Source organism: Cornus florida, unplaced genomic scaffold (assembly GCF_030987335.1).
Source record: "Cornus florida cultivar Cherokee Brave unplaced genomic scaffold, ASM3098733v1 CherokeeBrave_3.0.0_Hap2_Chr11, whole genome shotgun sequence".
NCBI classification, from domain to species: Eukaryota; Viridiplantae; Streptophyta; class Magnoliopsida; order Cornales; family Cornaceae; genus Cornus; species Cornus florida.
The window spans coordinates 129,839,344-129,864,381 of record NW_026775581.1 but is presented as its reverse complement, the minus strand read 5'-3'; the positions used below and the strand labels follow the sequence as shown (position 1 = coordinate 129,864,381).

Genomic DNA, 25,038 nt, shown 5'->3' with positions numbered 1-25,038 from the left:
AGGGGCAGCATGACATGATTCTTGAAAGCATAGCTCTTCAGCAGGCACTTGTATGACAAGGAATAATAAACGTGAGCATTAGTGTAGGTGTTATGGCTATTGTAGTAGTTGCCATGCATAAGTGCATGTTGAAGATTCGACATTTGACACCAAAGCCCCCCTGCTCTAGCTGAAGAAACTCATAAATTCTATCCTTGGCCCCTGCCTGACTGGGTCCTAGTGGCTTTTACAGGAGGAGCCAACAGATTGAGATTCAGAATCAATGTATGGAACCTCTAAGACTGCTGCTATATCTGAGGACTGTTATTTAACCATTCCCATGGGGGCTGGGGAGACATGTTGCAACCCTATTACACTTCAGCAGAGTGCATTGCACTGAAATTCAGTTTAGTTATTTTACAACAACATCTGATTGTCACGGCAGTGCCCTTAAAGCTGTTGAAGTGCAGAAGATTTGAGGATTTTACCCATACGAATCTTGTGATGCATTTACAGACTGAATTAGCTCTTAAAGCCATCCTTGTTGATGAATGATGGTCAATAAATATAATGCCTTTCGGGGAAAAGCATCATATATGCACATTCTACACTAGGTTCCTCAAGGGAAAGAAAAAGTCAAAATTAGCTTATTGTACGAGACAGGAATACTGACACCTATACCTGTCTGATTTTGGAAGAAAAGTACAAGCCTAGAGATTTCCATGTGGATCCGCTGTTAATCATGTGGTGAATGCACAATGGGGAATGCTAACTTGTCAAGGGATCCTTTCCTCTCAACAGCTACTTTTGTTTAGGACATATTATGAGACCATAATGAATGGACTAAATCCACATAAAAGCGTTTTGACTGATGTAAAATTTGTGGATGTCGTGCAAATGCTGGGTCATGAAGGGAGGCCTTATTATGTTTCATAATGAGAGTGAATCATCTTGATATCCCACGGTACATCCCTGATAAATTGTTGCTGATACATTATGGAGCAGAATTTTGTACCAGATCACTGTGTCACTTGAATGCAGAAATTGCTTTATGATCTATTCAAATTGTTATGGAGGTGTGGCTTCTGGTTTGAGTACATTTACCTCTGTGCCCAGATATGGTGTGATTCAACTTTTGATGATTAGAATCTGATGTTCAGGCTGGTGGATGACTGATTTGGTAAGATCATTTCTTGAATTTTGCAGCAAAATTTTTATTCTTATTATTTTTTTGTGCTATGTTCTTTTTTCAATTGTAGAGTTACCCAATTTCTAGATGATTTTAATTTGATGTTTTGCTCTGTGACGAAGTTGGAATATTGGATCTAGATATGTAAAGGGTAAAGAACTAGGAATACAATGAAAGATGGATGGTTATATATACGTCATAGGGATTAATTCAAAGCAAGTCTTGCTTATGAAAACTATTAACGAATTTTGGATACTTTGGTAGTTGTCATCAAGTTTGAATGTTCTAAAAATATATAATGTTATGAAAATCTTTCAAACAGAGTGTAATCTTTTGGCTATTTTTGTTGCAAAGAAGTTGTAAAAGAAATTTGGGAATGTTAGTAAATTATTTGTAACTTGAAAATGTTCAGTATACTTTAATGCATGTGCAGGCGTTTGACTGTTATCACATTCAGGTTTTATTTATCTTTATTTTATTATTCTTTTAAAGAACATCTCTTTTTTCATGCTCAGGGTTTTATGGTGGAAATCATTCCCATTCTTGGTAACTTGCTGAAATTTTTATTGGATGTTAATTAATCGAATGTGTTAGTGTTCGGTGTTGGAAGTTGACATGTGAAACAAGTAAAATAATGCAAGAGTTACCATTAATTGGGCCTAACTTGGGAAATTGCATATGCCAGAACTCATGATGAAATGGTATTAGGCTGTTAAGACTAGCCATTAAGCAACATAAGGAGCATAAGCACATTCTCCCTGTTTTAGCAAAATTTTGCATGACAGTCTAATTTTACATGAAAGTATATGAATGCTTGTAAACAAAGGCTTAAAGTTGGGCTGTCTGTAGCTTCCAAAGTAGCAAACTCCATCAAGAGGTTTCTTTACGTACCAAGGTAAACATCTGTCTAGTGTAGAAGAGTATTAGCTGGATAGAAATTAGGGCCATCCTGAAAAGACGCGTAGTATAAGAATCAAGTTCCAAATAGAATCAAGTCCGCTATGTGTTTAAGATATTACTTTTCTTGTTAACTTTGGGACTAAAGATTCATGACAGGTACTCTAGGGCATAAGTAGGGACAAAGAAATGCAGGTATTGGGTTCTCAACAAGTACTCTCTTAGTCTTAGACCTAATATTCCTGTTTGTATTCTTACATGGTCTCTCCTAAGCAACTCTGCTTCCTGGGAACCTCATCCTGTAGGACTGGAGTCCTTTAAAATTTGACTTCCCTGCACTCTTTGAGTGTGCCTCAAGTTGAGAGTCACACTCAGAACTTTTATTTAGCCTAGCTAATATGGTTTCTTCTAGTAGCTGAAACTTGTACTGATAGTCTGATACTACCACACAAAACATAAAAAAAAAAACGAGAGAGAGAGAGACAGCAATTTCAACAAGATCAGTATCTGTAATCAGCCACTCTGGTAGTGAATGTTGTGTTAATTTTCACTACATCACATAGCTTGGTGTAGGTGCAGCAAAAGGAGATCTGTGATTCTCTTAGGACTACCTGGAGTTCTTGCAGTTTCTTCTAGCATGGCTGTTGGGGAGTTTGTCTCAATCTAGAGGGGGCATCGAGGGAGCATCATTTGCCATGTAGTTCAAGAGCCAAGTTATGTAGGGAAGGTGATGATGGCAAGATCAACCTTCATATCACTGCCGGTGCCCAAGGAACTGCAGTTATTGAAATGAACAATTAGCAAAACTACTTGGGCCTTGTCATCTACATTGACTACCTCAAGAAGAACCTCATGTTGAAAGTTGTGTGATGGTGAGCATCTCAGAAAAATGTATCACCTGCTACGACACATGGATGGAAGTTCTCCTAGGTTTATTTTTCCTGCAAGTTCTCCAATGATAAGAGTGACAGTGGAGATGCAAAGACAACCATGGACTATGGTAGGAGGAGCAAAGGAAGGGGAAAATGAAAAGAAACACTGCCAAACCCATACAAGGCAGCAGCTGCATCCGCCTTGGCATTTTCTGTGTGGATAACTCGTTTCTTTATTCTAAGCATGTTTGTTGTTCAAAACACAGAAAGGATTTTGGTCACCATTCTATTAGTGTCAATCGCTCTGGCTTTATTTGGTGAAAATTGGAGCTCATCTTGATAGCTCATGACTCTGATTAAGGCTACCATATATGTCTGAACACAATTCTTTCCGAGTATAAATAAGATATTAGTGTAGAGTCATGACATTGATTAATGCTGTCATTTGTGTATAAATGAGATTCTATACGTATAAATAAGATTCAGGAGTTGCATTCTTATATAAATGCAGAAAGTGAAGATAGGTTACCACAAAATGACAATGCAAATGCCTTCTGAATGATGATCTACCTGATAGACATTTGCACTGCATTATGTGGTATAATATATGGATGACAATTTCAAGTTTTGCCTTTTATCTTATGAGGTCTTATAAAGTTGGAGTTGAAATAGAAAACCTTTTTCCTTTTTTGTATTAACCTAAATTTTTCCCCCCTGGCTAGAAACCCACACACCCATTTGTCCCTATGGAGATTCAAGCTCTCACCTTCTACATTGAGAGGTAGAGGAGATACAACTAGGCTACAACCTTTGATAAAAGATTTTAAAGCAACCACATTTTAAGGGCCATTACGTCTAGTCTAGGATAGGCGATTCCTATGAAGTGAGCACAAAGAGACTCTTTAGAGGTTTGAGGAGGGTGTCATGTATTTATAAAAATTGTTAGGTTTGTGTTACCTTAGTAACAAGTTAATAACCATATTATCTGTATTATTTTCTCTCTCAAAGGCTGTCTCACCTTTCTTCATTGGTGAAAGAATGCAATTGAGAGGTCCATCATGGTTTTTCAGCAATAAGGTGCTTAGGAACTCCATAAATTTCCAACAGGCGGCACTTAGTACTAATGGCTGACATGTTAAACAATTTAAGGTTATTTTATTAAATAATTGGCAACATCTTCTGTGATGGAAAAAAGTGTGATGATTGAAGGAAAATTGGAATAAAATATTACTGGATACAATTATTTGAATTTTGACTAGTAATTAATAAATTGTTGCAATGTAGAATGGGAGATCCGCCAATTATGATTGTGTGGTGAATTGGGCCATATCTTGGGCCATTTTACTAATACCTCGACAATCATACAGCCAGAGAGAGACAGAGAGAAGCAAATCTTGCAGAGTAGATAAGAAGTGATCAGATAAGTATAAAATATGATGGAAAGAAAATTGCATGAATAGTGACAAGAAAGTATGGCAAGGTAGTTGTCATTTACTGCCACTTTCAATGGCTTCTTCTCTCATTAAAGTCGTAACAGCTTCCATATCCTTTAAAGCTTCAACTTTAAAAGCAAGGTGTGAGGTGTCCACATCCTGATCTCTCTCTCTCTCTCTCTCTCACACACACACACACAAGAAAGAGAAATCTTGTGTACTAAAAGATATTTGATGCCAATATGTCACATGTTATACACAGGCTTACATAATTGATAGTAGAGGAAGGTTCTAACAGCTTTTTCCAAGCAGGGCTTTGTTAACTGAAAATCATGGAACAAGAAGAAAAGCTCGAACCCAATACACCTCTGCCTGTTCTTCCAAGATTGGATCGCCTAGATCGTCTGGTAACCATCTTTTACCATTTCATGTTCATAAATTTGTATATTCCTCAGGCATTATCTATACATCTCCACTATATATAGAATCAATAATTTCACTTGCATATTACGTATATATTATTCTACTGAAAAAGAAAAAGGTATGTAAAATCTAAAAATGCTAAGGCATAAATTAATACATTATACATTTATGCGGATGTGTATGCATATATGACATAATGTTCATTCCCAGGGTTGTTTTTAGTGTTCATGAAGATTGAAGACTTCATTGATGATAACTAATTGATATGCTTGTCATCTTTAATTCTGATAATCCAGCTGCAGCTTCTGGAAGAGAAGCATGGCTTGTCAGGAAGGCATTCTTCGGCCAGTTCAGTTGTCGGAAAGGTGGAATCAGAAGATCAGTGCAAAACCATTTCCTCTGCACTCGAGGAAGTTCATCATAAAGGCACACTGATGGAGCGACTATGAATGCTTGAGAACCGCGTATTACAGGTTTAAATATGCCACACAGATGAATATGCACCATATCAAACTCAATTCAGAAAATCATTATGTGGTCAATTTTCTAAGCACGGAGGATTTCCCAGACTCAGATCCTCTCCACTGTCACTGATTTTCACTGGATCAGTGGAATAATTTTGCCACCTCAATAATAAAATGTAAATATGGACTGTTATCCACTGGATGCACCAATAGAAATCAGTGAAAGCATAGAGGACCCTGGTCCGGAATTCCCACCCCAGGTCTCTTTGTCCAACACATTGATTAGTTTTCGTTTTCAGCAAACTAATTTTTTAATAATATTTCAGTTGAGCCTGGAAATGGATGAAGGGGACACATCAAGGTCGAGCTCTTCAACTGTTCAAGTTTCTGAAAAATTCGGACACGAACCACATGGTTCGTGTTTACCCTTAGTTACAAAGCAGAATGAGAATGAGAATGAAGATGATGATCTAATAGTCAGTGTCCTGGGAAGACAAGATCCTCTTTTACTTCAAGTAAGTTGGGAGGTGCATACTTCGTAGTGGGAAATTAATTCTAGACACTATATATATATATAAAACATCCAATTGAAGTGAATATATAATATGGCTATCCCGCAGGAGGAAGGTTCTGTTGAAGCATGTGTAACAAAACAACAGGGGTGCAATAATAGCAGAAGACACAGAAGAAAAGCATACAGGAAATGGTTTGGGTGGTTTAGGATGGGATGTTGATTTCATCAATCCATTGGCATCTTTCAGCACAATAATGATGTAGACAAAATTTCCTTCACCACTTTTTATCCATTTTCCCTTGTCATGTGTGATTTTTAAGATACTCTCTCGTGATCACATATGTGGCGCAATCTTACGACTCACATATCATTTCTAGTTGTAAAAAAAAAAATGAAGAAGAAGAAGCAGAAAGAATGAAGATGACCCATTTTCTCCATAGATCGCGGTGTTGCCGGAGTGATTGGGTTGCTCCTTATGTCCCCCTCTCGCGGTGTTGCCAGAGTGGTTGGGTTGCTCCTTATGTCCCCCCAACTAACCTCTAAAAAAAAAAACGATGAAGAGATGTTTGGGAGAATCACTTTCTCGGGATTTTATTATCACAAAATAGGTTGCATGATTCAAACTCTTTCCTAAATACCTGAATGTGTATAACATGAATAATGCTAGACAACTCAAAATTTACAACATAATCATTATAATAATTTCTTTTGAGCCTACATAAATTTTGTTCATGGAAAGAATAAATCCTTTATAATTTAGAGCCTCACCAAGTTTGGTTCGAGACAGATTGAGTAATGTGATCAGTAATTGTAACCAGTGTTTAGTGAATATTCAACCGATTATTTTTTATATTAAGATTGGGCCTTAACCTTTTTTGGTAGGTATGGCAAAAAGGTTGCCTATGTTGTGGCAAAAAGGTTGCCTATGTTGTGTTTAAACTCTTCAAAAGCTATGTTACTTGTGATGTGGAATTACAGTTTATTCCCCAGTGTAACTTGAGAAATTGGGGTTCCTCTATTCCGTGATTGTTGATGATTTGTTTTATGGCTATCTGTGGTGTATTGTATTTGCCAGGTTTAAAAAAGTAAATAAAATAATAATAATAAATAAATAGCCTTCTAAACTGGGCTTGTTTATATATGTTTGGTTTTGTTTGGGCCAACCACCTTTCTTCTCTTCCCCTAGTTGTTTCTCTTGGGCTTTCTTTGAATAGCACAATATGTATATTTTACTTCATTCATTCAATTGCTTGACCCAAAAAAAAGGTAACAGATAAACAAAACCGGGTCAGGTCCTTCTCGTATCATAAAACATTTAGGGAGGCTCAAATTCAAATCAAATGATGAGCACACTTATCAGTATTATTTTTTTAATTTTATAATTAAAGATGATTTATTTATTTATTATTAGTTTATATTAACGGTCAAGATAGGATACTTTCTCACTAGTGAAAATCTAAATATTATCATATTTAAAATTTTCAATAGATATTTACTGTCCCAATTTAAGTGTCGCTTATGGGAGTAATAATTTTTAAGAAAACATGTGGGATATTCATTGTCAGTTTGAAATATATTAATTGAAAAACGAAAGTGAACTAACATAAAAAGAAAAATATGACGTTTATTTTGAGATAAATGAAGTATTTATTAACTAATCTTATAAAGAAATGTCAGTTTTGAAATTAGTATTTCTTATTTATTTAAAATTTAATTTAATTTTTTTTTTTTGAGAGAACCTTTATTTAACTTTAGTATCATATATATGGAGAAGATTTTCATTACATCTGTACCGTTCATATGTATTCTATGTCTACGCACGTGTATGCAACAAGGTAAAAAATTTCTCGTAACAAACAAGATTTTGATATATGTTTTTTCTTTCTTTTGATTACGTGGTATCTACAATCGCAATAAGATACACCGAGAGCAGTATAGTATAGTATCAGATCCAGATTGTTACACGTGTGATGTGGCATCATCGGTGATGAATCAAACAAGCTGTTGAATTGGTTCGTTGCGGCGAACGATGTTTCCGAAGAAGTGACTGGAACGTGCTCGAGTCGACCCTCACCCAAACCAAACCAAAAGCTAACAAAGTTTGTATCGCAAACCAAACACTTTTTTTACAAGAAAAAAAAGGTGTTTGAACTTTCAAATTCCTAGTATTATAAATATTATACTCAATTTGGATTATTCAATGGCTACAACGGCGGAGACTGACGGAATCCGACACAAACCGTCGTCGCCTGAGGCTGCGCCGCCGCCGCCCACGGAGTTCACTGGGACGGAGGCCTCACCAATCCACACAATATTGGCGTTGAGCATATGGCTTGGGGCTATCCACCTCCTCACCATCCTCGTCTTGACTTCCTTCCTCTTCCTCCCCCTTCCCAAAACCTTCGCGTGAGTTTCTCTTTCGCTTCAATTTTCCATTATTCAACATTATATGTATGTATTCATTTGGTTTGTTTATGATTTAGGGTATTGGGGTTGCTTGTGATATTAATGGTGATTCCAGTTGACGAGAAAAGCAAATGGGGTCTAAAATTATCGAGGTTAGTGTTTTTTTGCTCATTTGTTTTACCATCGTATTTGTTCTATGATAATATATCGATTTGTTGTATTTATTTATTTCTCATAATCAAGTGAAATTTGTTTCATGTCATATTATAGAAATGATAATACATTCTAACGAGTTTCAGGTATATTTGTAAGTATGCTTGTGGTTATTTTCCAGTGACTCTACACCTCGAGGATATAAAAGCTTTTGATCCCAATCAGGCCTATGGTAAATTTCTTTGCTCTTCTTCTTGTTCTTGTAGGATTTCTGTGATTTCCTCATTCTTGAATGACTCGTTGATTTTTATTTTTAAAAATTTTTTTTTTTTTCAGTGAGTAATTGAATAACTCATTTTTGTGCCTCTTTGAAATCTAAATTAGGTAGGATTTGACTTTTTGTGTAGCTGTTTGAATTATTAAATTAAGTACTGAAAATTTTAAGAGCTAAATTTTTAAGCCATGATTATAAATTGAATTATTATTATTATTATTATTATTTTGATATTTCTTTTGGATTTTAAGTGTTCCAATATTAGGTGATAAGTGAAGTACTGTTACTTAAAACTTTTGCCTCAATTTCAGTAGCACTTAATTTTTGTATGTTATATTCAAAATGTCTTATCAAACGCACTTAATTGTTTAAACACTTAATTCATTCAGAATTAAATGCTGAATTGGGTTATCAATCAGCAGCTTTGATACTTTGGTAATGCTTAATATATGTAGCTCAAGGGTACTTTTGCCAATCAATATCTGATTTTGTACTAGGATCCTTGATTACTTGCACAGTCATGTACCATTCCACTTTGTATAAAAGCCATAACCTCAGTTGAACCTCATGCATAGTCATGTATGCAAGTGTTAGGAGAGAAAATTGAAGATAGAGCTAACCTTTGGCATTATTTTCCCTACAAAGTGGCTTTCCCACTTGAACTTTTACCATTGCTTGGGATTAGGGTGCAAGTTTGTCGGGCTCAACCCAAGTGTAGCCCGAGTTAAGGACTGGCTTTGGCTCAAAATTTTCAACTTGATCCCATTTTGCGTGGGGCTTGGGTTGAGAGGTTTGTAACCCGAATGCTATAAATCAGGGACAAATGAGGAAATGTATATTAAGATATTTTATCCATGTACAACAAATGATTGCACCAATGGGAGAACGTGGTTGAATCTAAGTTTGAAATGCTTTAGGCCTATAAATATGAGGAGAAGGCCAATAAAAACATGAGGAAGTCAGAAAGACATGTTAATGTATGGTTTTGCAAAACGCATGACCCTATGTGGAGTAGGATGGTGAAAAAGGATTTTGTATCCTGTCTCGAGTGGGGACAAAAGCTTTGTTGAGTTGTGTGCAATCACGGTTAAAAATCATGGAATTTATTATCTCACACTTCTAAAGTAACCCTAATATACAGTGAAAAAAAAGAGGTGTGTTCACCCCACGGTCTCTCTTTTTTCTCTATCTACTCAATCTGAAGTCCTCGCTCAAGGTTTATTGGGCAATGAAGTTGTTCTAAGATATGATTATTCCAACGGTAGTGGATGAAGCAGTAGTTTGGCTTTTGGTTGAGTTTTGAGAATGGTATTCGATGGGTGGCTGGTTGCAAGAATTATTTATTTATTTAGTCTGAAAAAAAGTGGTTTATGGAGGATTCTTTTTAGCATGTAATCTGTAATCAATTCAACAGTTTTGCCCATGGGCACCGCACCATTTGGAGATAACCATTCTAACTGTTGAATTTATGATTGCGTGGTTTTTGCTTGTTTTAATTTCTACATGTTACCCTTGCATAAGTTCGTTCTTCTTCTTTCTTTCTTTTTTTTTCCTTTTTCCCCTTTCAAAATAGAATTTAGAAGTAGTTAAATTAGGTGTGTATGTTTTGGATACTGGACCTGAAGCGGCAGGCTGTTGCCACTGTAGTCTTTAAGGAGTTCTGTTTTGCTCTTAGCCTGATGAGTCTAGTTTATTTCTCCTTGTTTTTTGAAAGCAATATATTTAAAGACTCTGCTGCATGCAGTTTTTGGCTATGAACCGCATTCAGTGTTGCCCATTGGTGTTGTTGCCCTTGCAGCCCATACAGGTTATATGCCTCTTCCGAAAATTAAGGTTCTCGCAAGCAGCGCTGTAAGACTTGCCACCTTTAGTGATTGTAGCCTTGTAAATTTCATGGAGCCACTCTCATCATTCTCTCTGTACTAATTATATTAACTAGAGAAAAATGATCAGGTGTTCTACACACCATTCCTGAGGCATTTATGGACATGGTTGGGACTTGCATCTGCATCAAGGAAAAATTTTATCTCCCTCTTGGTAGCTGGTTATAGCTGCGTTATAGTGCCTGGTGGAGTGCAAGAGGCATTTCATATGGAGCACGGTTCTGAGGTTTAACTCTTATGACTCTCAGTCTATATGTTATGCCATCGCTATAGCTGGATTTAGAATTAGCTGACAATTTCATTGATCTGTTGGGTTCTTAAACTTCTACTTGGCTTTTCAATCATGTATGTGAATGAACTATTTTCTGCCATTATTCTTGGTCTCCCTTCTTATGTAAACCGAGTGTAAGCATGTAGAATCTCTCTATCGTGGGATATCCCACACATTTTTTTTTAATTATTAAAGTCCAAGACCCTATATTTCTACCATTATGTGGTGTCACCTTGCTTGAACTTTGCTGCCCCTGTGAATTACTCCGGTATGTTGTAACTGTGAATTACTTGAACACGTTCCACATGGCACTTATACTCTCCTCTTTTATGATGCCTGGTTAAAAATATTTTTGGGCTCTCACCACCATGGGTTTAGAGCATCTGTTCTCAGATGCCAGCTGACTCCAATTAGTGACATGTGATAACTATAAACAGATTCTCAGAGCAGCATTCTGTTTGTGTTACAGTATGTCAATTTGCTGAGCCACGGGTTGGAATTTTTTATTCTCTCTCTTCTTTTTCGCCTTCTTGCCACTCTCTTCCTCTCATTCTGGGGTGTAGCGTGTCACAGAGGATAGTTCAGATGGACCACAATATGCAGTTTATGATGTATAGGGATTACATTGCCGCTTGCTTGTAATGGGGTTGGAACTTTTGTTTGTCTCAGAGAGTTCCTTCTGTTTATAAATATATATATATATATATATATATATATATATAGTTTTCTTTAGTGTTTATATTATTTGTTGTTTGTTATGTAGGTTGCTTTCCTTAAGACGAGAAGAGGATTTGTACGCTTAGCCATAGAGACGGGCCGACCACTGGTTCCTGTTTTTTGCTTTGGTCAGGTATTCATTCCTGAACCTTTTTCATGTATCCTCCATTTTCAAGTATTAAGGCATAAGTAAGGCTGATTGGTTCTTTAATGTGCACAATATATGCTCGATTGATTACGAAAAAGAAAAAAATCAGGTATTTGATTATTTATTCTTTTTTGTGCACGACCTCCCTATTTCTGTGATTGTGCAACTCTTGAAATTAGTTTGTTGCTGCTTTTGCATGGCCTGACATATTTAATGCTTGAGCTTATCATCTCAAAAATGTAACACATACTCCCGCATTATATATTTTATATTATAGTTCTTCTTCATTTATGTTGTGGTTTAATTTTCTTTTTATCCATTACCCGTAGAATTTTTATTTTTCATCTTTTCCATTGAAATAAAAATGTTGAATCAATCCCTTATTTTTTCTCAATTGTGATGCAGTCATATGTCTACAACTGGTGGAAGCCTGGTGGGAAATTATACCTGCAATTTGCTAGAGCTATTAAATTCACCCCAATTATCTTCTGGGGAATCTTTGGGTATGTCTAAATCGTCACATTCTTGTGTTTATTTTGACAACGAAACCTTTTTGTTTTCTTCCGGACGTAATTTTTAAAATGACTAAAGATCAAAATTATAATTTTTGTCTTGGTGATGATTGTCAGACGATTGTCGAATGTCAATATGCTACTAGGATCATGTTATTAACCGATCCTTGTTGAGGTCCGAAAAGTTTGCTAATTAGATCAGAGGCACTGCGGAGTATTTATGAGGTTTTGTGAACTGTTTATCCAAAATTTCAGTGTAAACACCTCCTTTTTGGATGTTGCAGGGCGCTTGCCACATCCTGCCAGTAAACACCCTTTCCACATGAGTTGTTCACATGCCACTCATAGTCAAATTATTATGTTGTCATCTGTTGGATTATATAAATTGAGCTCCATGCACCATACTGAAGAAAAAAGAAACAGAATAGAAAGAGATTGAAAAACTATTTCTTCAAATAATTGTCGCATTATGTTTGTCTAAACTAGCCCAATGGGAAATTTTGATCGACTGAGGGAATTGCCTATGACCTCCACTTGCAGTTGTAGGTGAAAATTTTCTGCATTGTTTCTAGTCTTCTGTGCAGTAACAGTTTTGTGAAACTATTTGTACTGTGTCTCATGGTTCTTTCCTTGCAGGTCACCAGTACCGTACCAGCGTCCAATGCATGTGGTGGTTGGTAGACCAATTGAGGTTAAGAAAAATCCGCAACCCACCATGGAAGAGGTATTGATGCTCATTAGACTGTCAAAAAACAATATATATATATATATATATATATATATATGTCATGTTATTTCATAGATGGATGTTTATATATATGTGGAAATTTGTGATTTAAAAATTTATTTTAAAGTATATTACCTATTAAAAAATATATATCTTATAGTGCATTTGTCCTTGTAAATGATTGGTATGTTGGACCCTTGTTGATACGAATCCCATATCCATATCCGTGTCTATCACCAGTTTGGCACTTAAAGATTCATATTTACTTATAAACATGGATCTTTATATAATGTAATCACTCCATACTACGGCGAGACTTGAGAGTCATTTAGTAATAATTGTTATTAATCTTCACCCTCATGGACTTTTATATTCAAATAACAACATTAGTTTGTCTAGGTATTGGGGATTTGCATGGTATTCATTTCAATCTTGGAAGTTGGAACATGACTTTCAGATTTTAGCTTTTGATCTTAGTCGAACTTCTTAGTCAAGACGAAATACATCTAATTATCCAAATGCCTCTTGGTTAGACCGCATTTTTAAAAGAGGCAATTATAAAGAAGAGGATAGAAAGAAAACTTTAATAATTACTCGTCAGAAAAAGGAGATATGATTTCTAGCTGATTCTAACTTAAGTCGCACTTAATAGCATAAAATCTGACACATATATGCTTCAAGCGACTTGAGACACACACACACAAAATGTTGCCTCAAGCTAGCTGAAATAGTTTTACTTTCCATGCATGAATGTTGCGTTATTTGGTTTCAAATCGCAGTGCCTTGTAAGGCACACAAAAACCGAAGCATAAACTAACCACCCCACTCTCTCTTGATCTTGTGAAGGTTGCTGAAATACACAGTCAGTTTGTTGAAGCACTTGTGGATCTCTTTGAAAGGCACAAAGCAAGAGTTGGCCATGCTGATCTTAAATTGAGAGTTCTTTGATGAGAGAGGTCAACTTGTAGACCCATGTTCATCCATTTATATATATTTTATGTTCGTGTTTGTATCAATCTGCTCTTTTGTTTATTTCATTCTGTTCAATTATAATTAGGGGCAAAAACTAGAAGAACTTCCCTCGTTGAATGACTCGTGGAAGTTCTGGCCATAGTTACTTTTCTTGAGCATCAAAATTAGCAATGTCATAATTTTTTTCCTGAACGGTGGTGATTAACTATGGTTGCATGAAAAGGGGGCAAGAAGGGAATAAATAGTGAATGATTAAACAAGTTCAGTACTTGCCTTTATTTATTTATTAATAAGCTTTGTATGTGATCGCGTCATGCATTGGTGTAGAGTGTGCCAGTACTTGAACCCTTTGCTTGGTTTGTTTGGTTAGACAGAAATAATAAGAAAAGAAAGGAAATGGAAATTTTTTGAACATTTTAGGAGTTTGGTTGGCCGGAATTTTTTTTTTTTTTTTGAGGAAAATCACTTTCCATAACTACCTAATTTTCTTTCAAAAAACACAAGAAAATTTCAATTTCTTGAGAATGTTTTGTGAACTTATAATATTGCCCTTTCTTTTATGGTAAGTTGTGTGATATTCAAGTCATAAAATAGTAATAATTTTATATAATTTTCTTGCAAAATTTTCATGCAAACCAAATTGGACTTGGAAACTTAGCATTTAGTAACGTTTTCGTTTTCTGTTTTTGCAGTCTCAAAAAAATAAAAATATTATTTTATTTTCTTGAGTGACAATAAAAAACAAAAATGACTTTTATTAACATTTGTTGTTGTCACAATTTTAAAAGCAAAAAACAATAACAGTGTTTAATAATAGATATTTGTTATAGATGTAAATAACATTTTTTATTATTTCTAATTTTTTTTCATTAGTACCAAAAAGCCTTAAATATGTGTGCAATAATATTAAAAATATCCAATACAGGATAATAAAATATAATATTCAATTTAAAATCACAAATCTTAATAATACCCAATACATAAATACAAAAATAATTTACACAATTATATAATATATTATATTTTAAAAATACATTTTTGTTAAATAAAAAATAATTCACACTAATATTAATATAATATAATTATATAGTAAAAATATAACTTTTATAGTATATAACATGTATAACATACATTTTATTCGAAATAAACAGTGTATATGTAATAATAATAGTAAAAACATTTTTGCTTAACAGTATCGAAAACATGAGAAATACCTTTTTTTTATGTTTTCTCATTTCTTCACAAGAATGAATTTTTGTTTTCTATTATAGAAAAACAAAAACATATTATTAAACATAGATTTTTGTTTTTGTTTTGCCTTTTTAGGGGGTGACAACAGAAAATGTTTCCTATTACTAAACGCAGCTTAATTATCTTTTATTTTACTTTACTTTCTTTTTACTTTCACTTTCCATTATCAAATTGACGTTAAAAATGAATGGTGTTCATATATGCTCAACCAGCACCCACCAGGCTGCAAAAACTATTTGGAGGTGTTTTACGAGGTCAAGTGAGTTTATAATTGTCATAATTGTCTGGAGATCTTACTTATAAAAAAATATATATATTTGTCTGGAGATCCTGTCTTTTGCCAGTAAACATTGGAGGAAACATTAACTCAACAAAGGCGCTTAAACCAAATTTTTGAACATTAACAGTTTGGTCAGGATAAGCAAGAAATAGAATCATTTCATCGTGTTATTATTCCCCACAAAATGGTGGAAGTTGAGAAGAATTTACTTTTCAATGCCTTTCCTACAAATCAATGACTCAATTTTCACAAAGCTTTTGGCCATCCTTTAATGCTACGGTTGCCCTTTTTTGGGATTTTAAACCGTAGTTAAGCAACAAGCCAACAACTTCTCCTCAACTCAGTTGTTTTAATTCAATCACACCCATATACAAACCATATTTATAACTCTTAGGGTCAATTTGGTGCAATGGAAAAGGGAGGAAAGGGAAGGGAAGGTGATGGAGGGTGTTTGAAAAATAAATTGTGTTTGGTTAAAATGGGTGGAAGTAAAAGAAAGGAGAGAGAAGACTTTGAGAGTTATGTATAAGTTTATATAGTTTTCTTATCCTTCCAAAAATGAGAGAAAATGGAAGGAAAGTGAAGGCAATGGCTGATGGAAGAGTTGTGATGCCAATTTTACCCTCAAGCTTACATAAGTTTGCAAAACAATATACATACAAGTTAGTTGCAGAGAGAATGAGAGACGGCGGGCTAGCAACTGAAGTTTGCGAACGTCGAACCCGAACTGGAACAGCGGCGATAGAAACTGAAAGATATGGGTTTTGATTTTCTAAACAATCTGAAATGATATACCGATACGTGTTTTGAACTTTTGATTCTTGCAGACAGATAGATAAACTGAAATATATGGATTTTGAACTTTTGATTCTTGTAGTGCACAGACAGAGAGAGAGAGAGGGCAAGTTCAGAGTTGAGTACGAGAATAGAGATGGAGGCGAGATTGAGGAGGTCGAAATGATTTGCCCTAAAAAAAATTTTTTTCTTTTATTGTGACCCACCAGGTATAGGAGACTATATACATATACATAATAGAGATGGAGGCGAGATTGGAGAGGCTGAAATGATTTGCCCTAATATATATATATATATTTTCCTTTTCTTGTGCAAGTATAGGAGACTATATATATTTTCCTTTTCTTGTGCAAGTATAGGAGACTATATATATATATATATATATATATATATATATATATATATATATATTTATTTATTTATTTATTTACTTATTTTTTAAAATATAAAAAGATATAATAGTCAATTTATTAAAATAATTTCCTTTCCTTTCTTTCCCTTTCTTTTCCCAAACACCGATTATTACCCTTCCCTTCCCTTTCCCTCATTACTAATGTTATCCTTTCCCTTCAAACCCACCGTACCAAACATAGCCTTAGGTTTAACCGAAGGCTCTCTGTTTCAAGTATAAATTATAATCGGCACCCAGCAAGCTTCAAGGACACTCTCACACACACTTTCACAGTTGCAGATTTGACTGACTTGTCAAAAAACTAAAAAAACTGCAGATTCGACATGTTTTCTCAGTTACATAGTCGGGAATCACAGATGACAAAAACAATAATTTATGAATATAATAAAAAATGATTTTACATATTCAGCATATGCTGCCCTGTATGAAAAGCTCAATACAAAATAATTCTACATTTGAAAGGGACAGCAGGCTGGGGAATAAAACTCCTGCCTTAATATATAATAAACACACAGCAAAGAAATGTACAAGATTTTTAAATAATACTAACTGCATGTTCAAAAAAACACTTTTAGGAAGCCGTTACCATTGATGCCAAGTCCAATTCTTCATCGGAATCAATCACATCCTCATAGTCATAAAAGGGATTTGCCTGCCACAGATTAAATCATCTTCAGTACATATGAACCTACACAATATTCTTCCCAAACAGACAAAATTGACATCCAGAAAACCCTTGAGCCCATTAATATACCAGGGACGGTTCTTTGTTTTCTAATTTATAATCTAATTCGGGAAGGTTCTCTCCCTAGGAGGCTAGGACTGAAATTTTTCCCAAATACTTCACAGAAAATAAGTGATTTCAGATGGATGATTGGAGAAGGCACCCTTTTTTTACTACCTCTCAAACAGCTACAATTAGCCAGTAAAAGCCTAAATTTATTATTGTTTTGCTAATCTAGAGATGAGTAAGACCTCGTACCTTTGGTCTTGGAGTGACTGCTTCAAAACTATGGAACACAGGAGTATCAAAATCAGGAGGTTCCAGCACAATGTATGCTCCTTTATTTTTGTACCTATCATCTGTTGCCTGCAAATAGGACAAGACATCAATATTATATATATATATATATATATATATATATATATATATATATATTTTTTTTTTTTTTTTTTTTTTTGTTCATAGCAGCTACCAGTAGATAGGTTAATTCAAAGAACTTTTTCAAAGTAAGGCAAAAATTCAATCAATTTTTTTTTTTTTTTTTTTTTTTTTTTGATAAGTAAATTCCATTTATTGTTTTGTCAAGTCCTTTGGCACAAAAGCCACATAACATGAAGATCAGTAGAACTCATCTCCATTCTAGGCACATTAAATTTATATTTTTCCTTATGAATGGGCATATGCGCCTTCAAAGGCCAAGTAATTTAAAAGATACATTATTGGAGTTTCCTCCTCCTCTTCTTTTTTTCCTAGTTGGGTATCCTCTATTTATTTATTCTTAATTTTTTTTTTTTTTTTTGTTGATAAGTCTATTAATTCATTCTCATTACATACTTTTTATGCCTAAATCAAGCAAAATTAACCAAAATGGGATCAAATTTTGGATTGAGGACATGTCCAAAGTGGATATGAATATGATGTCCCATAAGACAAACTTGCTTATTAAAATTAGCTATATTTATTATTTATTAGTTAGATATCATGTAAAAGTTAAAACTCGCTCTTTATTAGTCAGATATACTTTGTTGTTGGTGTATTACAAGAACCAGCAGTCTAATCATTTGTATTGTTGTTTTCAATTCAAAATAATTATTAACTCCAAGTTAAGAAACCTGAAGAGAAGAGAAAATAAAAAGAGCTAAATGTTGTAGAACATGCTGTTCCTCACTATGCTTGAGATTTCGACAAATAGCGTATCCAAAACCTTTTTTTTTTCCCTTCTCTCTCTCTCTTTTTCTTTGCTGTGATTGTGCGTTGCCACAGGAGGGTTGGTGTTGGTACCCTAAATGGCACTTCTATCAACCTCCTAGAGTTTAACAATGATTTTAAAGAATATATATTCAGTTGCAACCATGCAGCAGAATACCAAAGAAGTTGAACAAGAGCTACTCCAGGGGAACCCTGTATCCTTGAGCACAAGATTTAATAGAAAAATCTCTCTCAGATGTCATGTCCACATTGACATTGCCTATGTTGGCACAAATTTCAACTCAATGATGGTTGAGGTCCTTTCAATCTGTACTAGTAATCAAGGATGAATTAAGCAAGGAAACGTGATACATTTTACTAAACTATACGGGACATATCCTTTTTTTTTTATAAATAAAAAACTTTCCCTCCTTGCAAAACATTGAGGGGAGGGAGTGGAGGAAGGGAAGAAACACCAACCAACATGCATATAATGGAGAAACTATGGTTCTCAACTTGCCAAATATTCTTCACATAAGCCTTCCCATGTGCTGCAATTATTCAAGAGTTACATGCATTGCATGTTTAAGAAAAATATACCCATTTTTCTTAGAAAACTTTGCTCCATCAATTATCATATCCACAATGGACATGCAAATTTCAAACCAATGATAGGTTAAAATTCGTTAATTTGTGCTTTTATTACTACAAATTGATAACAACAACAGCAATAAAAGTTTCTCAAACTTTTCAAAAAATCTCCCTATAATTGGAAGAACTTTCCAAAAGGACATACTTCCTATTAACATGAGAACATCCTCATCTAGAACTTGCCTTCTTCACGGAAGATTCCTTAATTTTAAGAAGGAATTTTGTGGTCACATCCTCATTAACTAGACAATAGAATAGACGAAAAATGGTCGATTACAAAAGAAGGTGAAAAGATAGGAGTAGAACAGAAAGAAAGATATAATTAAGGGAAATGTTAATAAAAATCTAGGGGAAATCTAGTAGTCAGGTCAGAAAAAATATGTGAATTTCTATTATCATTACAAATATTATAAAGTGACCTTTTACAGTGGAAATAAAGTGAATTGCATTCCAATTTCTTTTATCAAATCTTTCTTGATTTGTTTCATTATTGTAAATATATTTATCCTTAGTTTTGTTTGCGCTAACATGGGTATTAATAGTGGTGGACTAGAACAGGCCAAACCTTTGTCCAAATTGACAGCTCTCGCACTTTTTTTCTACAGCGATTGATTGCTCTAACACTTGAACCCACGTTTTCAAGCTTTTCTATCCGAATTAGATAAAGCAATAATCCATTATCAAATTTTTTCTTTTTTTTTGTTAAAGGCAAATATCCTAGTTTCCACATGAAGCTCACCTAACAGTATTTACAGAACCCAACCCTCTTCCAGAATGTTGATGAAATGTAACATTATATTTAACCATGTAAACAAGATAGAAGTGCAAAGCCAACAGATATGAAACTTCTTACCTTCATACATCAAGTGTTAAAAGGAGATGCTAAAACCATAATCACAGGAAAAAAAAAGCCATTATAAGCTGCAGACAATTCATATAGCAGCGGCAGAGATAAACAAAGCAAACAAAAAATGCCAAGAGAAAGAAGATACCTGAAACTGCGGATAGTCTGGAGCACTGAACAAAGTAATCAGTTTCCCAGACTCTACAACATGGTCTATAGTGTACCCTTCATCCATTCCTCCTAGACCAGAGCGCTTTTCCCTCGCATCAGGACCTTCATGTGATCTAATAATTAACTGTAGTAATGGCAGCAGGCAACAACACAAGTGTTAGTATTACTTCTTAATACTAGCTATTCAGTAAATTTACTAATGTAAAAACAAATACAAATGAGACAAAGAAAAGAAACAATGTGATAGTTTTCACATAAGCTACAAATTCGTTACATGTCAAATCCCAATAACTACTGTATTTTGCTTAGCAAAACACAAATTTTTTGTAAAGCAATATAGTATAGCAGAGTGCAGAGGGCAAATAACAAAGTAACCACTTTCGTGTTGATGAACTATAGGTGTTGCACTAACTGTGGCTAGAAATGTAAGCTCTGAAAATAGTTGTTAAAGACATGCCTAAGCTCCAAAGAAGTCCCATGCTCATCAAGGCTCAATTGAAGCGCCTCAACTCACTACAAGCCAGGCCCCTTCATTTAGGCCTTCATTTAGGCCAACGCTTTTTAAGGCTCCAAAAGGCATCCCCTGTTATTTTTTAAACACTCATTCATATCAATTCCATTTTTCTTTTCTATACGATCACAAATTTATATATTCTACATCACATCATGGCCATGTGCGATGGATCATATTGTTTAATCTTATTGTATATTTGTCAAAATTCACGTGTTTATGGTTGACTACTTACAATAACTGCATCTCGTGTGTGGTTACGAATTTTTATGATAATATAAGGTATGTTTAAAATCTGCATGATTATTGTTTTATATTGTTGCATGTTTTTATATGTATTTGATTTGATTAATGCACATTGCTTAATTTATCCTTAAAAATTCAATTAAAAAAATTATTAGCTATTTATTGAAGTGTTTCAAATGTACATCTATTTAATTTTGATTCTGACTAGTTTGTGTTACATTTTTTTAATTCATTTCCTATTTTACAGATGCTATTAATTTTTATTATACATGAGCCTTACTTTGATCAGGCTTGCCCTAAAGCTCCACAAGACATTGACCAAGATTGTTAGGATCGAGATTCCATGTTAGACTGATTAGGGTGTCCATAGGATCGGACCATAAGATAGGATAAAGGATGGTAAGATCCTACAAATTGAGTGAGAAAAAAATATATACTAATACTATATTTATAAATAAAGAATTCTTAAATAGAAGAGAACAAGTTTAAAACATATATGAAAATTAGATTATTATTACCACAAACATATGGAACGTGCATTTTTACACAAGTTCATGCAACTAAATTTGATAACATAGCTTCAAAGATAGAAAGGTCAAGGTTCAGATCACTCCATTTTCATTTTTCCTTAAGAAAAGTACTTTTGATAATACCAAAAATATTATTCGGTGAAACAAACCAAGAAAATTTTGTTCCTCAGTTTACTAAATAACAATTACATGTGTCATAACAACTAACATTTTTATTAAAAAATTAGAACCAACCCACTTTACGAATATTTTCAAGTACCATATAAGAAGGGAGAAAAAAAACACTTCTTTTTTTTTACATGCCTAAACAATCTAGAACAATCCTATGGTACGATTCCACAATCCTGAATGATCTTATTAAAGTTGGATCACAAACAATCCAGAGGCGATCCCTTTGCCATTTTTCATATGATCCAGATCGTTTTGACAAGTTTGGATCGTGTGATCTACGATGCAGATTGTGATTTTGATAATTATGACCTTGCAGCCTTAGTGCGCGCCTCGAGACATTAATAACTATAACTCTAAGTACTGATAATCGAAAAAAATATGATATATATATGTGTGTGTGTGTGTGTGCGTGTGAACATTATTTTATCCGATATCTACTAGTGATAGTAAGTAACTAAGCATTTATTATCTGAATTCCTAAGAAGAATACATACATAGCTTATAAACAAAGATCATTAAAAAGCTTTAAAAAAAGGAAATGGGCACGGCACAAGTTTCCAAAATCTTGTTTATAAGGGATCATTTAGGATATTCATCCTGCCAATTAACACCAGGCTTTAGATGAAAATTTTCAATTAAGAGCCTCAATTGAACTTCAAAAGGAATGACTAATAATGAACTTATGAATAATTCCATTGAAAATTGTGTAGATTCTAAAAGTAGGGAGCCCAAAAAAAACACTTTGATGAATTACAATGTCAAAAGAACATGAAGAATATCGTTTTCTTTCTGATAATTGTACTTTGGTGGTGAAATGTCATATAGCATATGCAAAGCATCTTATCAAATCATTGGCCAACACTTCAATTCAAAAAATAAAGCATTAACACGGAATTTTTGATTTATGATATCACCTTTAAATTGAAGTTCTTTAGAAATTCTTCTGTACAGTCAGGACCCCATAAAAGACCAATACCTCTCTCTTTATTTGGAGAAAGACCAGGGGTCATTGACGGGTCTGACCAAAGCACATCACCAGGAATCAAGTTTGAACCTTCCCAAGGAGGATCAAGGACAGATCTCCTAGCTTTTGATAACTCCTCCAAAGAACCAAGAGATAAGGAATTCATTTCAGGGTTGAGAATTATTTTACGATTCTTCTTCCCCTTAGCTCTTTTGGATGGGGTAATGGACACACAGCGGAAAACGCCTCCGTGAGCAGTGTAAACACGCCCAGCAATTATGGAAGCCAGTGGAAGTCCTTCAAAACATCCTAAACATTTCCGGTAGACATGTTTTCCTCTATCCCCATACTTGGTCAGGACTTCCTTTTCAAACCCATAAACTGAAGTACAGTACTTTGATTCGTGATTTCCACGAAGAAGATATACCCTATGAGGCATAAAAACCTAGAAAAATGCATCAATCCAACAAATTCTTAATTCAGCATAATATAAACAAGGAAATTGCATCCTGCATATACATAGATCATTGGGATATATCTCAACTTCCATGTTACAGAAACACTTTCAAAGAAAGTAGTGAAATCCTAAATCTAGCACAAATACAAGATTAAGCCTGCAATTTAGAAAATCTACACACAAAATGAAAAATGATTATAATTGACCACAAAACTACAAAAGGAATAATAAGATTAACCCCGAGTTACCATGAATTCCACAATACCTTGGTAATCAACTATCTACATCATCACAAAAGATTAAATCTACTCAAATAAAAAAAGTTTTAAAGTCCTTCCATTTTATTTGTATGGGAAGTATATCAAAATAGCTATGATAAAGTAAACTGAAATCTAACAAATTTGAGAGTTCTAAAATAATGTAGAGAGACCTCTGACATTTATCTTCGTAATGTCACCAAGCATTGACTAGAAACAAGATCACAATTTTAAGTTTATTGTTTCAGTCATTTAATGACGCCTGTGCTTGGCCCACATGGTAGGTGGAATGAACACTCATCAATCCATTGGTCCATTTGCATGTTTTTCTCCTTTAGCCTTACAACTCTAAAAATTCAACTTGATATTTCCTCCATCATTTATGTTAATCGTGTACTGATTCACATCCAGACAAACCAATTGATCATTGGACTCCAAGAATCAAAGCATCACTTAGTAAAAAAATTGCATTTGCTTTTGTTAGTAAAAAAATTGCATTTGCTTTTGTCAATTCAATATAAAGAATGAAAGATACAATCTTTTTACTAGAACATAATACGTTACTGGTATATCTAAACAATTGTCAATCTCATACCTTCCAAGCCAACAAGAGAAGGAAAGTCTCAAGACCCCATGCACCTCTATCAACATAATCGCCATTAAACACAAAGAACCGATCATCCGCTGGGAAACCAGCATCGCGCAGAAGAAATAGGACGTCGTGCAATTGGCCGTGAACGTCTCCGACGACCACGACGCTCGAATCGGAACCAATCTCGTCGATCCTGACGCAATTTGGCTCCTTGTGGAGGATCTTGGAAGCGGAGAGTATGAGACTGTCAAACACCTGTACCGGCAACACCGAAGGCAAATCCTGCGGAGGCAGATTCTTGGAGGACCAATCAAAGGCTGCGATGAGGTCCATGACCCAATCTAGGGTTAGATTGCCGTCCGAAGGCCATGATATAGGGATCTGAGGCCGATCAAGAGCGGGTGGCGGCGACGGCGACGAAGGCTTGTCGGCGTGAACATCGTCGGAGGAGGAGGAAGAGGCGAAAGAGGCGGAGGAGAAGAAATCGTCGTCTGAAGGGGGCTTCAGAGGTGATGAAGATGAGTTGAGAAGAGCATTATCATCAGCAACAGCGCAAGATATAGCAGCTACAATTGTAGAATTGGTGTTTGGAGAATCTGATTCAGATAACATATTTCTTTTCTGATCAATGTTTCAAAAATTCTTCATCGAAAACCCCAATATACTTACAAATATATATATATATATATATATACTGATACTAGCTGTCATGAATTATCTTTTTAGAGGGGGGGGGGGGGGGGGGGGGGAAACTTCTTCGTAAATAAGTGAAGAGTGTTCTTAACCTGAGGAAGCTTTTCGACCACTGAATTTATTTAAGTAGTATTTATTGTGGTTTATGGAGTGAACGGTATTATATTATACGAGTATATATATTATATTATATATGTGTGTGTGTTGATGGGTGTTTTATGATCTCAATGTCACACGCAAATAAATTGGGTTTTGACTACTCCCACCACTGAATCATATATTATATGTTTGGCCAAAAAGAATTTAATAACTTCAATGTGGATTAATAATCAATAAAGCCCCCCACACACACACTCAGCACACAATTTTTATAAAGATAACATCGGTTGGACTATCCATTATTCATTTTAGATTTCAAGATTTTCTGAAATCATCAATCCATGAGTTGTTTGTTCCATGTCAAGTTG

The 25,038-nt window shown here is 34.6% G+C and overlaps 2 protein-coding genes across 3 annotated transcripts; one reads left to right on the top strand and one right to left on the bottom strand.

The window, feature by feature from the left end:
- The first annotated feature begins 7,707 nt into the window (after positions 1-7,707).
- On the top strand, positions 7,708-14,135 carry LOC132284532 (diacylglycerol O-acyltransferase 2D). 2 transcript variants are annotated; one of them, XM_059786640.1, is made up of 9 exons: positions 7,708-8,177; positions 8,255-8,329; positions 8,477-8,562; positions 10,403-10,455; positions 10,558-10,713; positions 11,522-11,608; positions 12,029-12,126; positions 12,772-12,859; positions 13,709-14,135. In XM_059786640.1, the coding sequence occupies exons 1-9, from the start codon at positions 7,972-7,974 to the stop codon at positions 13,808-13,810; spliced, it is 951 nt and encodes a 316-aa protein (XP_059642623.1). In that variant the 5' UTR covers positions 7,708-7,971; the 3' UTR covers positions 13,811-14,135. The 2 variants fall into 2 exon arrangements, with proteins under 2 accessions (XP_059642623.1, XP_059642622.1); XM_059786639.1 differs by having other exon boundaries at positions 10,349-10,455.
- A 2,794-nt stretch (positions 14,136-16,929) lies between these two features.
- LOC132287072 (serine/threonine-protein phosphatase 7) lies at positions 16,930-24,595 on the bottom strand. The gene is made up of 5 exons (XM_059789549.1): positions 23,882-24,595; positions 22,523-23,017; positions 20,128-20,274; positions 17,555-17,662; positions 16,930-17,224 (listed from the first exon to the last, which is right to left on the bottom strand). The coding sequence occupies exons 1-5, from the start codon at positions 24,488-24,490 to the stop codon at positions 17,144-17,146; spliced, it is 1,440 nt and encodes a 479-aa protein (XP_059645532.1). The 5' UTR covers positions 24,491-24,595; the 3' UTR covers positions 16,930-17,143.
- Positions 24,596-25,038: the final 443 nt, after the last annotated feature.

Bases quoted from the DNA above. Each gene is read 5' to 3' on its own strand.
- LOC132287072 (XM_059789549.1), bottom strand. From the start codon at position 24,490: ATGTTATCTGAATCAGATTCTCCAAACACCAATTCTACAATTGTAGCT. The intron at 17,663-20,127 runs GTATCTTCTTTC...TCCTATTTGCAG, and splicing joins CAGACTATCCGCAGTTTCAG to GCAACAGATGATAGGTACAA. The intron at 17,225-17,554 runs GTACGAGGTCTT...AATCTGTGGCAG, and splicing joins CAGTCACTCCAAGACCAAAG to GCAAATCCCTTTTATGACTA.
- LOC132284532 (XM_059786639.1), top strand. From the start codon at position 7,972: ATGGCTACAACGGCGGAGACTGACGGAATCCGACACAAACCGTCGTCG. The intron at 10,714-11,521 runs GTTTAACTCTTA...TTTGTTATGTAG, and splicing joins ATATGGAGCACGGTTCTGAG to GTTGCTTTCCTTAAGACGAG. The intron at 12,860-13,708 runs GTATTGATGCTC...GATCTTGTGAAG, and splicing joins CGCAACCCACCATGGAAGAG to GTTGCTGAAATACACAGTCA.